This window comes from Anser anser (genome assembly GCF_964211835.1).
Source record: "Anser anser genome assembly, chromosome: 3".
In the NCBI taxonomy this organism is placed as follows: domain Eukaryota; kingdom Metazoa; phylum Chordata; class Aves; order Anseriformes; family Anatidae; genus Anser; species Anser anser.
In genome coordinates this window covers 16817615-16834605 of record NC_139722.1, presented here as the reverse complement: position 1 = coordinate 16834605, position 16991 = coordinate 16817615, and the positions used below count along the sequence as shown (strand labels likewise).

Here is a 16991-nt window from a genome sequence, read left to right as displayed (position 1 = left end):
TAACTATAACTGTTGCCAACAACTATTGGCAGCAATAATTATGAAAATGATTTAAATTGTATTAACCTCTTTGCTTTGGTAGTAAATCATAATGATTTTCCACTGATTCCCAGTTAAAATTAAAATTGATATCCATAAAGAAGACACCTTTGTGCCAGTATTTACAATAAAACAAAAACAAATCGTGGAAAAGGCAGATGTCAGCATTCTGACTCAAGAATAAACTTATGACCTGTAATTTTATTTTTAGTTTATTCCCATGAAACGTTGCTTTATACTGTGTTAACTGCAATCACAGAATGACAGGACTGTAGGGGTTGGAAGGGACCTCCAGAGACCATTGGGTCCAACCCCCCTGCCAAAGCAGGTTCCTTAGAGCTGGCTGCCCAGGTAGGCGTCCAGACGGGCCTTGAATATCTCCAGAGAAGGAGACCCCACAACCTCCCTGGGCAGCCTGTCCCAGTGCTCCGTCACCCTCACCGTGAAGAGGTCACCCTCACTGAAAAGAGGTTGGCCAAACTGTCTCACACACTTGAGGTATTTATAAACATTGATAAGATCCCGCTCAGTCTTCTCAAGGCAGAACAGACCCAGGTCTCAGCCTTTCTTCACGTGGAAGATGCTCCAGGCCCTGTATCATCTTTGTGGCCCTCCACTGAACAATGGCTTTATGCCACCAGCTAAAGAAGTAGGGCTCAGGTGACAGAGCTGACTAAAACAAGAAACACACAGCTACTTCATTCTAGAATCTAAGTTACACATGACCAAGCTCATTCTCCAGTCTGTTTAGCTACCACGATACTCATGAGAGCTACTGAGAAAGGTAAGGGGAAAACTACGGGGAAAAATGTACTATATCTTATAAGTGAAATATTAGCTCTTAAATTCATTCACGAACTACATTAGTTTTCAGCTACTCTATTTGCCCACCAAAGTCACTGATGCAGTGTTAGTGAACTGCAGTTATGATTAATGCACACTCTTTACTGCTGGAAAAGCAATGAGATGCTAAAATTTCCACACCACATGACTACTCATTTACCATTGAGGGGTCTGTGGGTGAAGAAAGCCCCTCATCAGCATCCTCCTTGATAACATCCTAACAACAACAAAATATTACGGTTTGGGTAAAATAATCAAGGGCTAAACGAAAAATATGAAGCAAACAATGAATGAGAATGATCTCATAACAGTACATAAACGACACACACATTTGTTTTCCATTAGTGATTAAAGAAAGATTTCAAAACCTTTTGATAGCTTTGCTCAACATATCAATATCCTAAAATTAGAGCAACTGACAAGTGAGGTTTTTACTGACTTTTTTTAAGCTTTCTTTAGTTCTTAATTCCATTTGAACAGCCATCTATCAGAAAAATAAATACCATTAATAGGAAGCTAAGAAAGTCTGTTCATTCTTCCTTTTCAATGGATAAAGCTGAATTATACTTATAAAATCACGCTGTATCTAATGCACAATTAAGATAAAATGTATTTTGTTCTACTTGAATATTTAAAACATTGCTTTTAACTTTGGCTTCCAATTTGTAGCATTCTTTACAACATTAAGGAATGTCCTTTTACCTTCTTCAGATGTCACAGAATTTGTATTACAAAAATTTGAATACAAATTTACCACTAGCATTCTTTTTCTTATAACATGCTATATCAATTTATTATAGCACAGTTGGCATGTTTATTGAAATATTTTCCTGCCAATAGTACAGGCCTTGATACCTGGCTGTCAGAATTAGTTTTCATCTTTAAGTAATTTGTAAAGTTAAAACAAAATACATTTTAAATTACACGTTAATAACACCTTTGCTTAAACTATTTATAAGATAGAGCTTGCAGTTGTCTAATACCCAATCATCATTAATAACCTTCATTCGCATTACACGCTATATTTATTGTTTAGGTTAGTATTTGAATTATCCTTCAAAATACTTACTAGGCCATTGTTCTGATCTCTGGACAAACTCGTTTTTAGTGGTGGACGTGAGATGAGATGAGAACTGCCAGGGTAATACCTTGGCATGTAAAGATATGGGGCAAAGAATGGCTATGGGAAAAAAAAAATGTAACAAAAAAGGGACAAACAATTACACAAATCAAAATGTAATAATAAAATAAAACTTATTTCAACAAAGCACATCCTGTAGTTGAGTTTAACAAAGTGAAAAGAGCAATTATTAACAGCTTTCTTTACTTTTTGCATTTAACAGAAATCAATCAAAAGCACTGGAGCGAGTTCTTCAAAACCCCTCAGCAACTGACCCCCTTCTACTCCCTTCAATGGCAGTGGGTGCTCTGGCACGGTCTGCTGGAGGAACAGAGTTGGACACTAACATCTGATTTGAAAATGTGAAAAGGATTTACACTTATGATCTTTTCACTAACCTCAGAGCTACTGAAATCAAAGTTAGATTCTCAGTAAAATTCAGAATGTTTTACAGGACAAAATAATTATACACAAAAAAATGGATATATAAAAGCATCACTAGAGCTTCCCATGCTTATGGTAACCGATCTGGAGGTTTGTTGTTTTTTTTTCTTCTACAAATAATAGACTTTAACATTATAGCAGAAAATATTTAGGCTTTGTTTAGTTAGAAATATGCCTGTGTGTGTTGTTCAATTACAAGTACCATTTTAAAGTAAAATGTTAATCATCATAAAACAAATATCAGAAACATTTTTTAAAAACAGAAACATTTTGTTTCCCACAAATACAACTTAACTCTAATCACACTTCCTGTAACCAGGTAGCCTTTTATCCCTTTTTACTTATCAGTTTAAAGAAAAGCAGCTACCCAAGTTTCCAAGTTTTAACAGCATATCAGTGTAAGGGGTCCAAACGAGAACTCAGACTATGAATAAAGTCACTTCTAAGAGATACAGGGATCTAAAAGTTACAAACACACTTCCTTTTTAATGAAGTGCTCCAATGCTTGAAGTGCTGAAATTAATTGTACGAACACATTTCCTGAAATCCACACACTACCCACTGGCATGCGATTAAAATGTGTACGCATTTGAGAATGGCAAACCTTGTGGCCAGTAGTGCGTTTAAGAAGCGCTTTCCTAATACTGTTAAAATTTTGTTTATCTGTGAATTTGACCTAGGTTTTGAAATAAAGACCTTAATTTCCTTATCAGTTATCTTTTAAAGCAATGCAATGGAAACAACAGAATGCTCAGACTTCAGGATAAGCAGGATTATTGATTAATTCCTTATTATTATACTATTAATTCATTACCCAGTTCCTAAAAAAAAATCTTCAAAATATATTTTCATACATAACATTTTAAAATTGTATTATATAGCTATTTAACAAACAAAACATAGTATTTGGTTTGTGTTTCTGCACATGACAAGATTATGAGTAGTCTACTGCACCAAATTCAGTGTAGACTAATTAATTTTATGACTACAAGGGAGGAGTAAAATGTGTTGAAATATTCCACTTTGGATTTATCAATAAGGACAAAAAACAAACAAGCAAAGAACTCTGCGTTCAGAAGCAGTTGTAAATGAATAGAGAAGTTAAACTTTACTTCCTGTGTACAACAATTGGACGGCATATGCTCCAACTTTGAGTAATTATGAAAAAATACAAACTGTTCCCTGTTCTTAGCTGCAAGAGGTGGTCTTTGGACACACACGTATACAATTACCACAAAAATTTCATATGCTCTTCCAACATACGAAGTTATGTGATATGCATTGTAATCATTAGTCTAACTGTGGGAGTATGTTTTTGTGTGATTTTTAATTTTACTTGGATAGGTAAGAGAAACAATATCTAGGCTTTGCCATACATTTACTGGCTGGTACAGAACGATTCAGAAAATACATTGATTTAAATTTATCTCATTGTCATAAAGCACACATTCTATGGTATGTTGCGGAAATAAACTTTTTTTTGAAAAGGGTTTTATGTTACTTCTTAAATAATTAAATGCCTCAGTTTTCCATTAACAGCTTAAACCACGTGGAAAACCCACAAGGCATGAGAGGCTTAATTATTATACTGCATCCAAGTGCCTAGCTCTCACTGCAAAGACTATCCTCTGAAACATCGTGAGCACCTGCTTGTTGGTTGCGAGTCATCAAGCTACGAAGCGATGAAAAAATGTTTCCAATAAGGCAATTATACCATAATTTTTTTTCACAATTTCTGTTTATGCCTTGTGCCCACTTCAGCTGCTTCACTGCTTCCAAACTGTGGAATCAATTCTCCAATATAAGCCTAAACTCTGCAGTCTCCAAGTATGATAATACAGATATCATGAAAATGTGAGATGAGTATAAATCCATGTTGGGCATAAGCCACTGCAGAGCTGTTCTCCAAGTCTGCAAATAGCCTATGAAGCACAAGTCTGGCCAAGATATCAAAGAATTTGCTGCTGGTCTGAAAAAAATAAAATTCTCACATACCATAAAGTCTAGATCCCGCTCAGGAAAATCCCGATTAGACTTGCCTACTGCTCTGACCTCTCCCATAGGAAATGTGATGTCAACAATGGTTTGTGACAGCAGCAATTTTGGGAAGCCGAACTTGAGTCCAACTTGTTGCCAGGGAACTAGACAGTAATCTGTACACCTCCATCACAGTCCAATACTGAGAGCCAGAGGGCCAAGTTGAAGAGCTGCTAAACTGGACTGTAATCCCTCCTTTACAGCTATGCACACAGAGAAAGGGGCTTTAAACCAAAAACAAGTAGATTATGTGACTGGAAGTGCAAGAATAACACAGGAACATCTGAAGAAAAAAGCGGAAACATACAGAGTAATAATAATAGCAATAATAAAGAGTATTTCCTGAAAATAAGCAACCTGAGCTTCTCCCAAGAGTTCAATATTTGTTTGTTTGTCCTTAAGGACAAATGATTGCTTATAGACAACAGGACAGGAACCATTTACTATTCAGAAAAATGGCAATGCATCTATACCAAGAACTTAAGAGCACTTTGCCATAAAATTCAGGCATTTCCAGAGCAGCATTTGACTCCGTTGTGTTTTGTCATACAAATATCCAAGACCTCTCTTATATACTTCCGCTATATTACTGGGGAGAGCCTATTCTTCTATTACTGTTATTTTATTATATACTATTCTTACAAAAACCTGAGAAGTGAAACGCCATCTAAAATCCTGAAGAAAACTACTTTGTAGTCTAAATTTTCTACTATTATAAAGTTCTCCTCATTTATCTCAGTATACAGTGTTCATGACAGCATAACTCCATAGAAGAATGTAATAAATGTGTTCGTGTCAATATTTGGAAGTGTGAACCACTAAAAATGATTATACCCTAGAAGGGCAGTACGAAAATCCAGAGAAAGGCCAAAACAGAAACATGTTAGTCTTAAATAGGCAGAAAGGAAAAAAAAAGATAAGCATATCTTTAAGTCCATATATGCACATAATAAAAATGAATATATAAACTGCTTGTACGAACAGCTATGACTCTCTAATAATTGCTTTTGTACTGATTATTAGAGGCATAAAAACATACAAGTTTCAATTGTATATTACCACACGCTTTTAACCTTGTCATGTACAGTAACAGACAAAACCAGGACTTCCAATTAAAAGCTCACTTTAACAAAGCTGTTACTAACAGGAGGAAGATTCATGTGATAAGCATTGATCAGTACTGGACTACTTCAAAGAACGTGTCGTTGTAAGTTATTTTCAATAAAACAGCATATATGCTCAATACGGTTTTAAATAAGAATAATTTTAGAACAGATAAAAGGTTCTGTGCTACATGTACACTTTTCTGCCTTCGTCAACAAACACTGATTTAGGATAACTCAGTATTTTTCCAGCTTATTAGCTTGAACATAACATACTATCAAACTTTGTTAGTTAAAGCTAAGGGCATTTCTTATATATAGAAGCAAGCCATGAATTACATCAGCTTTCTGATTTTCCCTGATAGCACTGCAGAAAAGAACAAAAAATAAATAAAAATACTGAATACATTCCACAAAAATAGAAAGTAACAAATTAATTGTGGAATGTGCTCAGAGTTTAAACAACTATAAACAAAATCACCCTAAATAGATCAGTACTACAAGTTTTAATATAAAACGCAACTAAAAAAGCATTCTTCTTAACTGTTGCCTCATCTAATAAGCAGATATATGTATACCTCAGCAACTTGGAGCAATGTCAAAAATAGTTCATCTTACATTGTTTAGATTAAATCGCACTATACAGTGAAGTATTGCAACTTTCAAGTGAGCTGTGCACAGGACTATGTTTTCTAATGCCCACAAAGAACTAAAAAAAAGTATGATTTATGCAATTTATTTTAATTCTTTTAAACTAGTGCAACACTGGTTACGGGAAAAGATCCCAAAAATAAGAGTGACACAGGGAAGACATGTCTAGATACATTCTTGTGATGTAGTTCCTCACATGAGTTTTTGTATGGTTTAACTTGTCACCAAGAAAAAGCCAGAATCTCTTCTAACAACTGTAAGCAGGTATGGAAGGACTGCACAGTTTACCACTCAAGAAGTAATAAATAAATAAATATCTACAGTATCCTACAATTGAGCCGTGTCTAAAAACAATTTGACCTTTTTTCCCCTTATTTGTTTTTCTAATGCAATTTACCGCATTTCTCAATGAGACTACAATGACTGAACATTACTGTGAAGTTTACCAACTTCGGGGCTTTCAAACAAAACTCCATTTCCAAATATAATTTGCATGGTCTTTTAAATATTTTATAGACTACATCTGCAATATTACCAGATTAAATGAAAAGAACGTGAATTGGTTCTCAATTATTTACCCGATTGTAGAATGGATGTTGAGGTCCTGTCATACCACTATAGTAACTGCTATGAGGCTGGGGTGATAAAACTCCGCTGTTGAAAGGTCCGTTGAACGAGGTTGTGGAAGAACAAGCTGATGAAGGCTGACTGAACAGAGATGTTGCTCTGGCAGGTGCCTCATGTAGAGGCAATGTGGGATAAGGAAGTCCTCCTATATTCATCTGATCCCTTGCAGCACGAACATCTGAAAAATATAAAAGGCAGAAGATTTACCTTGAAATATTTGAAAAAAGTTTTGATTTGTTTGCAAATTGTGTTCAAGTCTGGGCCCCCTGCTACAAGAGAGATGTGGACAAACCAGAAAGAGTTTGAGGCCAAAGGGCTACCAAGATGATGAAAGGATTGGAGCACCTCTCCTTTGAGGAGAGGCTGAGAGCTGGGGCTGCTCCGCCTGGAGAAGAGGAGGCTCAGGGGGATCTTATCCATGTCTATCAATATCAGAAGGGAGGCTGCAAAGAGGACAGAGACAGGCTTTCAGTGGTGCCCAGCACCAGGAGAAGAGGCAATGGGTACAAACTGGAACACAGGACGTTCCGTTTGCACATCAGGAAACACTTCTTTACTATGCAAGTGATGGAGCACTGGCATGGGTTGCTCAGAGAGGCTACGGAGTCTCCCTCCTTGTAGATCTTCAAAAGCTACCTGGAGATGATCCTGGGCAACCTGCTCTGGGTGGCACTGCTTGAGCAGAGGGGCTGGATCAGATGACCTCAAGGAGGTCCCTTCCCACCTTAACTATATCGTGATTCTGTGAACAAAATCATGCCATCCCACTGCAACTATCAAATGCAGAGAAGGAAGTTGGGAAAAAAAAAAGTCAAAGAATTCCAGTTGAGGACTGAAGAAAGTAAGTTTCACATAGGAAACAGCTGAGCAAAGGAAACCATTAATACCTAACTTCAGATCCCACTTAGGATACTGCCATACCAAAAACTCATCAGGATCCTATTTTAAAGATACAGTTTTCTACAAAGCTTTAGCATCTCTAAACAGGTGGACATGTTAGGATGCCTTAGCCTTACTCCAGACCCAACAGCAATCCCTAAGCAGTGCCATACTGTATGTCACAGCAGTTCACTTCAGCAGCAAGTGGTCATTGAGCAGAGCATTTTTGCGTAACAGCACATACCTGAATCTGATTTCATTTTTGAGACTACAAGCTAGTTTACACTAACTTGTGAAACAGATACTTGCTCTAGGAGCAGTTTAAATGTCATTCTAACACAGACTGAAAAATGACTGGTAAGTACCAACTGCACAGGTGTCTAGTAGGGGAATACATCAAAAGGAGACATTCCATTTTGTTTCCCTGGCTCCAGTTCTAAAGAATCTGACTGATGCTACTCAAAATTGTTAACAATGACCTGAAAGTAAACTTGCATTTCTACTAATAAAATATTGTGTAATATAAAGACAGCACGTGCTGTTTTTCCACAACTGCTAAAGCTGTCTTTGACTACCGCTCGTACCTTGCCCACTTTAAAGAGATGCTTTGCTCTACTATGATTTGGCCTTTACAGAAAAGCTACAGAGTGAAATGAACCCTACTGAAGTCAGGTCAGATGACAGGAAGTTCTGATTTGATGAACAAATCGGTGTTCTGTGTAATATGCAAAGTAGCTCCACCTAAAATGAAAAGTAATAATACAGTTGTCACTTTCTATTTATTTGAAAAAGCATACTCACCTGCAATGATTTCTCGTAGCTTAGGGTCTAAGTTGACAGTACATGGCAAAAATGTTCTTACATCACGTGCTACAAGAACAGGTGTTCGGGAAGATAAAAATACTTCAAAGTTCCGTATATCTCCATCAATTTCAAGCAGAGGTTCAACGTCTTTAGTCGTTGGGATATTCTTTGAAATTCTGGTTGAAAAAAATATCAATAGGTTATAAACAAACCACATTAGAGTCTGACTTTCATAGTGAAATACTATGGAAAAAGACTGTCCAGTACAGTTGCATCTGTTCTCCTGTTTGCTGGAAAATGAAGAGAATCTATAAAAACCTGCACGGTCTTCAGAAAGAACAGTTTAGCATTTACTAATATGAAAAGACCATCAAACTTCTAAGTAGTCTGATCTAGCTGCAAGCTGCAGAGAAATCTCAGAGAAGCCATACAGAAGACTAAGATTAGAAATTTATAGATCAGTAAAATCAAATCCAAAGTAAGGGCAAGCTAGCATGTGTCAGCATTAACCTCAAACATTCATTCAAACTCTAATAAATAAGTTAGAAATTCCACAATTAAAATTCTAACTTTTAAACTAATATCTCTTCCAACAGGAACAGTCAGGCATCTTAGACATTAATCAGAATCCAACAGTGAGTGATTTCATAGTAAAAGAGAAAACAGTACCTGCTTTTAAATTATTCACCTTCCTTAAAAGGCAAGAAGTCACACGTATACAGTAACAGAGGAGAACAACAAAACAGTCAGACATGATCAATATGATGGACTGTTGATGCATTACATTCCTTTCAATTCCTTTCAATTTTACTAGGTATTAAAGAAAACACCTAGTCTGAATGGACCATGTACCTAAGAAATGGAGGCTACTGCTATACTACGCTGTTATAAGCATCATCTACAAATAACTTTATTCACAATGATATTACATACTCCTACACTGGAGAAGTAACCAAGTATAAAAGCAGGTGTAGTCTATTCTAACAAAGGTTGTGATCCTGCAAAACATTATGAGCTGCACTTCAGATAGCACTGAGATTATTCACATTATGAGATTATTCACATAAACCATATGTAAGGCTTCAAGGGCTCCAGCCCTAGAACAGAAGGTGAAGTTTCTGTAGAAAGAGAAACTTGAGACTCAAAAGTAGGTTACAATTTCAAAGAATGGAAACGGTTCATCCTCCATTAGCATTTTAAAAAAAGAAATAAATATCTAACAGGAGTTAAATGATCCTCACAGCAATGAATGAATGGTCAAAAGACAGAAATTTAACATGGGGCAGTATCAAGGTAAAACTTGTACGCTCAAATTCTGAGAACTGTCTATTTTACATTAATATTTGGCTGCTACCTTAGGGTTTTCCATTTTGCCTTATGTCAAATTATAATTAAACTGACTTTAAATGCACGTTTTTAAATCAAACAACATATATCTTAAAAACTGGAACATTAACATGCATTTCTATTATTCATATTTACTCTGAGTACTCTAGGCTAGAATTTTCATTTTGCCAGTTTTAAACTAAGTCAGTTTTTAAGGCAGGGACCGAAGAGTTAAAGAGTGGCCTAGTTCAACACTTAAATCTAGAAAATAGAATGCCGAAAAAGAATGTGACACAGATTTAAATAAAACACACAGCTGATGAATCACATGAAACAAATTAGCTGAATTTTAATGCCAGTTCTACTTAAGTCTGAATGTGAACAGTGTTCTGACTATGATGAACAAAGCTACTGTTCAGAAGCCAGTAGCGCACTGCTGGTGTACAGATTGAAGTCTCTATTCTAACCTCCTGAGCTCAACGGCTTAAGCTACGTCTTTGCAAGACATATTTATGTAAATGATAATCTTTTGGCAAAAAGCCACCAAAATCATAGGTGTCTGTACTTCTCAGATGAAAAAAAAAAAAGTTTACCAGGTAAAGAACTTCAAGAGTTGCTTTTGCTGGAATATAAGCACACAGATCTAAAAATTAAGTGCTGTGAACACCTTATTCTCCTTTTGGGGCTAGATTTTCCTGAAGCAGAAAAATTACTCTTTCAATCTGAAACATCAAAAGAAATACCAGTGTTGCTGAGTGCCTGCTTCCATTAGAAACTACCTGAAATTACAAGGAATGGGACCAAAATGGAACATTACATTGACAGAAGTAAAACTTAAAAACTCATTCCACATGCCTTTCTGTTAGTCATTAAAATTAAAAACTGTTTTCAGTGTGGATTAAAAGTTATAATCCAATAATGATCGGTTATTTCTTGATTTTTTTCCTCCAATAAAATAATTTGTTATAAAGATGCACAGATAAATCTTTTTATCTCCCATTCGAAAGACTGTGAATTTGCTTTAAACTTTTTCTAGCTTTGGTTCATCTTGCATTTCCATGACTGACTTAGAAGATGACCACCATGGTCCTACAGCACCGAATGCTGCTGGCACAGGCTAAAGGAAGATGCTAAGCTGTCAGGCTATACATGACACAGCCGGCCCTTTCACCATCTGCTGCTGGAGACGGTCACCACCCCAGGATGTGGCCCTGCACCACCAAGCCAGGTGGTGGTCAAAACACAGAAGCATTGAGCAGCCTTAGAATAATAGAATTAAAGAATCATTAAGGTTGGAAAAGACTTCCAAGATCACCTGGTCCAACCATCTCCCTACCACCAATGTCACCCACTAAACCATGTCCCCAGGCACCACGTCCAACCTCTCCTTAAACACCCCCAGGGTCAGTGACTCCACCACCTTCCTGGGCAACCTGTTTCGACGCTTGACTGCTCTTTCTGAGAAGAAATGTCTCCTCATTTCTAACCTAAACCTCCCCTGGCGCAACTTGAGGCCTGCCTGGCCATCACCTTCGTCTCCCAGCTTGCCTCCTCCTGTGGTTCAACCTGTCCTGATGCTCCCTGGCGGGTGGAAGGTTGATTTCTGCCAGACCTCACACCTGGAAGGGCCGTTCTCCCTGCCCTTCCCAAACCTCTCCCCCTGAAGGTGAAAACAAAGGCATCCTACAAGTTCCCTCTTCACACACCTAAACTTTTTTTCCTCAGCTTTTTACAGCACCAAGTAACCAGGCAAATAAGAGTCATTTAACTTTTGCACTCCATAAAAAGCAACACACCTAATTAATTAAAAATATTAAGCAATAGAGAAACAGAAGGCATGTCATGTTTTATTTATTACGTGCCTTTTAAGTTTTTCTCTCAATATAGTTTAAGATAAGGCTTAAAACAATGAAATCATTTCTCTTTCAGAATGACACAAAAACATTTTTTCCCTATAGGTCTGATGCTAAGAATAAACCTTGAAGATCTGGGCCATTCTGGAATGCAAGATAAAAATTTCATGCTTAACAACCTGATAATTAGATATCTGATCTCTTAATATCTAATAAACTGATACTAAGAATATAATGCTTCGCTCTGAAGTTATTTATCCTGTTCTTCTCAGATCTGCTCAGAAAAGCGATGGTATCTGCAGTCACAAGGGTGTTATTTCTTCTGGATTAAAAGCTCTCACACAAAACACTGTAACATTTAAAGTACTATCATTATATTAAGAATAGAGCTGCAAGTGAACTGCAAGTATTTTTTTCAAACTGCAACAGATAGTTTGGACATTGGAAGAGAACATTTGTTCACATACACGCTTGTATAAGAACAGGAATAAAAAAAAAGTCATCATGCACTCAACACTAAAAGGGAATCAATGCTTTATTTTAATAAAGGCAAAAAAGGAAGCTATAGTTCACATAGCTATCTAGACAAAAATTATAAACCCCTCAGTGCATATTAAGTAGTACAGAGACTTCACTGAACAGATGCAATAGCTATTTAAAAACTCCTATTACCATAGGTATTCAGGAAAGCTTTCTTTGCAAAACTAAGTATCCAAGCCAAGTAACAGCAGATGAAGCACCTCTTCTAAGTGCTCTGGTTTTGATCACTTCAGAAAGAAAAAGCATTTTGATCCTTACAAGGCTGATGCCACTGATCCATATTACAAAGGTCTGATTTTAATTCAACTTTCCAGAATACCTCAGCACTCTTTAAAATTAAAAAGAACGTTAATACAGCTACAAATGCCTGAATTCATTCACAACCAACTAGACAAAAGAATTTTAAGAAATTGATATATTTATTAAACAAATGGAAAAGCAGCAAAATGGAGTAGCAAAGAAGAATTCAAGACTGCTCAAAACTGCTCTGTAAACAAAAAAGCAGTTATGTCTCACTAACTGAGAAGTCCCACCAGATCATTCACACCAGTGAAATGTGAGAATACCGTTTTCAGCATTTACTCCAAAGAAAATCAGTTACAAAGCTACTTCACGGCTTTATGCAGGGCTTCTTTCTCTCAAGACCTTCACCTGTAGGACTTCAGCATTTCAACAAATATTTGCAGGTCCTATAGGATTAGAAATTGCTATGGGTCATCCTCGTCTCCAGCACAGGATTCTTTTCTGGGGCTACATCATAGCATACAGTTTAACTTCAGAATTGGGCAAAAGAGCAGTCCTCCTCCGGAAGCCCAGGGCAAACACCTCACTCACAGAAGCACGAGTTCCACTTCTCAGGGAAAGGAGGACACCAATCTATCAATCTGTTACAAACACCATCCAAAATTGGAAGGCAAAAAGGTACAATCACTAATACTACATGAACTTCAATAGGTTAGTAACATTCAAGTCAACTAGGACCAAAGACATTTTACTTTCTTCACGCAGCCTTTGGATTACCTGAGCCGCTCCATACATTGCCTATCTGAAGCAGCTTCCTATGAGACATATTTATTGCATGGTGACATGAGCAAGTCATTGCAAGCAATACCATCAGCTCCCAAAGAATCTGATACCCCACGTTACTGCTCACATGCTTTTCCACCACTGAAATAGGACAAGTTTTTTCAGAATATGAAGCAAGTATTGTATCTCCTGTTTTTCCTGAGAAAGCGGATACACTGCATTTATTGAAGATTAAGAGACAAGACACAGGCCACTAGCCGTGTATAGCTAAAGGATGCATTTACAGCTTATCATCTTACCCCACAATGTTTTCTCATACTCTGAGTTTTTGAATAAACATTCTAACTTTGACAAGTATGTTCAGCAGGCACAAAGCGATATTATTTCCTATTTTACTTCCCAACTTTGACTCCCCCCAAAGTATACAAGCCTCATGAATTGACTTACATGGCTAAAAATAAGACTTGTTTCCAGAAATCGTTTATCGTGTTGCTAAAATTAAGGCTTCTGTGTCCTGCCCTAAACTAGTATCACTCAGTAGAGTTTACAGGAATTGGAAATACACATAAGTTTTTTGTTTGCTTTGTTTTTTTGAGAGAGAGAGATGTCATTAATGCACATTAAAACTATTCTGTAAGCATTTAAAGAATTATTTGGAAATTAATTCAGAATAATAAGAAAAAATACAGGCTGGGTGTAGAATGGACAGCAGCCCTGAGGAGAAGGACCTGGGCGTGCTGGTTGATGAGAAGCTCAACATGAGCTGGCAATGTGCCCTTGCAGTCCAGAAAGCCAACCGTACCCTGGGCTGCATCAAAAAAGCATAGCCAGCAGGGCAAGGGAGGTCCCCTCTGCTCTGCTCTCATGAGACCCCACCTGGAGTCCTGCATTCAGCTTTGGGGCCACCAGCACAAGAAAGTGTAGTGGGTTTACATGGCAAGGTTTTGGTAGCAGGGGGCCATAGGGGTGGCTTCTGTGAGAAAGATCTAGAAGCTGCCCCATGTTTGGTAAGGACCCCACCGCTGACCAGAGCTGAGCCAATAAGCGATGTTGTTTTGCGCCTCTGTGAGAGCATATTTAAGACAGGGAAAAAAAACACTGCTCCACACAGCAGCTGGGAGAGTGAGAGGAGCGAGGAACAGCCTTGCAGGCGCCAAGGTCAGTGAAGAAGGAGGGGGAGAGGTGCTGAAGGCGCCAGAGCAGAAGTCCCCTGCGGCCTGTGGTGAGGACCATGGTGAAGCAGGCTGTCCCCCTGCAGCCCATGGAGTACCACGGTGGAGCAGGTTCCACGCTGCAGCCCATGGAGGAGACCACGGTGGAGCAGGTGGACCTGCACCGACGGAGGCTGCGGCCTGTGGAAGACCCCTGCCGGAGCAGATTCCGGGCGGGACCTGCAGCCCGTGGAGAGGAGACCACGCAGGAGCAGGTGACCTGGCAGGAGCTGCTGCCCGTGGGGGATCCAGGCTGGAGCAGTTTGCTCCTGAGGGATGGACCCTGTGGTACGGACCCATATCTGGAGCAGTTCTTGAAGAGCTGCTGCCCGTGGGCAGCCCACGCCGGATCAGTTCAGCAAGGACTGCATCCCGTGGGAGGGACCCCACAGCACAGGGGACGAGAGTGACCAAGAAGGAGCAGCAGAGAAGAAGCGCTATAGACTGACCATAACCCCCATTCCCCTGCACCGCTCGGGGGGGAGGAGGTGGAAGAGGGTGGATGGCAGGGAAGGTGCTTTTGGTTTCTTTCCTTTGTTTCTCACTTCTCTAGCTTGTTAGTAATAGGCAATAAATCTTACTATCTCCCTATGCTGAGTCTGTTTTGCCCATCACAATAATTACTGTGCAATCTCCTCGCCCTTATCTCAACCCTTGAGCCCTATTCATCATAATTTTCTCCCCGTTCCTCTTTGAGGAGGGGGAGTGAGAGAGCGGCTGTGGTGGAGCTTGGCCGCCCACCCGAGTAAAACCACCACAGAAGGACAGGGGCCTATTAGAGCGAGATCAGAGGAGGGCCATGAGGATGATCAGGGTGCTCAAGCACCTCTCCTATGAAGCCAGGCTGAGGGAATTGTTTCAGCCTGGAGAAGAGAAGGCTCTGGGGAGACCTTACAGAGGTCTTCCAGTACCTAAAGGGGACCTACAGGAAAGATGGGGAGGGACTGTTCATCAGGGACTGTAAGGATAGGATGAGGAATAATGGGGCTTTGGGCAACCTGGTCAAGTGGAAGGTGTCCCTGCCCATGGCGGGTGGTGGAAGCAGATTATCTTTAAGGTCGCTTACAACTCAAAGCATTCTATGAGTCTATTACAAAGATAAAAATAAAAGGCAAAAGAGCTTTGGAGAACTCCCTGTGTTGTTCTGATCAGCTTTTCCTCCACTCCTTTTCTCTCCCTAGCATCTTCTCGTCTGAACTCCCTTCTTACTTGTCACGCCCTCTGGTACTCTCTTTGCCTCTGTTACGTCACGCCTGATGCAGGTCTGTTTAGTACACAGTCTGGGAAACGATGATCTACTACTCAGTTGGTATGCTGTCTATTAATATTGAGACCACACTATTTGCATCATGAGAAACATAACTATGTGCCCTACATTATAAGTACGAGACAATCAAAGGAAACTAAGAAAAAAAACAAAAGGCAGGTTAAATATTTAGAGGTAATGCCTCACTGTGAGGTCTACAAGAGTAATGAATTGTCTCCTTAAAAGAAGTGATTTATTTAAGCCTGGCCTGGGTAAAAGATTATTGCACAGAACATTATGGCCAGAGCGATGAACGTGGCACCTTTGGTTTCTATAATCACTAAAAAGCTACGCTTCTTAAATTAATACATCAATAGATTTTAGACAAGTTGCAAATCCCTCAAAAGTTAATTTCGCCCTTTCTATTAAAAGGTATTTAAACAGTGTCAAAACTGGAATTAATATAATAACCTTCTAGAAAAGTTACATTTCAAGTGATCTTGCTCATTTTTAATTGCTAGAAATTTGCAGAAAACATGTAGCATACTTTTTAGAAGAATAATTTAGTAGATACTTGTATCAAGCACTGTAATGGAAAAGTAGACAGATAATGCTTATCTTCAGTTTTTATTTTACTCCATTTCTTCTTACTTATGTATATTAAAAAAACTCAAATGATTTAGACAAAAGCTTTTAGCTCAACACATAATTGCAACAAAATTACAATAATTGTACCAATTAAAATAATCCTGAATGAACAGTTTGTCATCTTAATGTTCCAATGGTTTACAGAAGGATCTACTTAATTAGCTGAAATTGCTTTCCAATGTTAGTATCAAATGTCATTTGTTAAAAGTTGAACGATTTCGAAAATAATTTAACAAAGCAATTTTACAAAACACCAAGAACCAACATTTTCTTTTCAGCTGAATAAAGCAAGCAGATGTGTCATCAAATTGCTATAAAAATAAATGAGCCTTTATATGTGGAAAAATAAATTTTACTACTAGTGCTACTGAATACTATTTTCCTTTTTTTTTTAAATGATATGAAATTATTTTATTAAAGAAATTGATTTCATTTATGTCTTGGTGGTATTTTTAGTACACTGTAAATACACTTTCTTGAATTGAAGTAGTAAACAATGAAGTACCAATATTCAACTACAGGTAAAACAGCAGTGTTTTAACCCAAGTCACTTCCTGATTTAGTTCACATGGGCTTATCATACAAAAGATTTGA

At 38.2% G+C, this 16991-nt stretch overlaps 1 protein-coding gene across 4 annotated transcripts in view; it reads right to left on the bottom strand.

The window, feature by feature from the left end:
- The window catches only part of KIDINS220 (kinase D interacting substrate 220), a 73426-nt gene that overhangs the window by 12791 nt on the left and 43644 nt on the right, over positions 1–16991 (bottom strand). For 2 of the 4 annotated variants that reach the window (XM_083828272.1, XM_083828271.1), the window contains 3 exons: positions 8545–8723; positions 6816–7042; positions 1952–2062 (listed from right to left, as the gene is read on the bottom strand). In XM_083828272.1, coding sequence (XP_083684398.1) covers positions 1952–2062; positions 6816–7042; positions 8545–8723 — 517 coding nt within the window. Of the gene's footprint in view, positions 1–1042; positions 1100–1951; positions 2063–6815; positions 7043–8544; positions 8724–16991 lie in introns of all 4 variants that reach the window. The other 2 variants (XM_083828274.1, XM_083828273.1) reach the window with 2 other exon arrangements.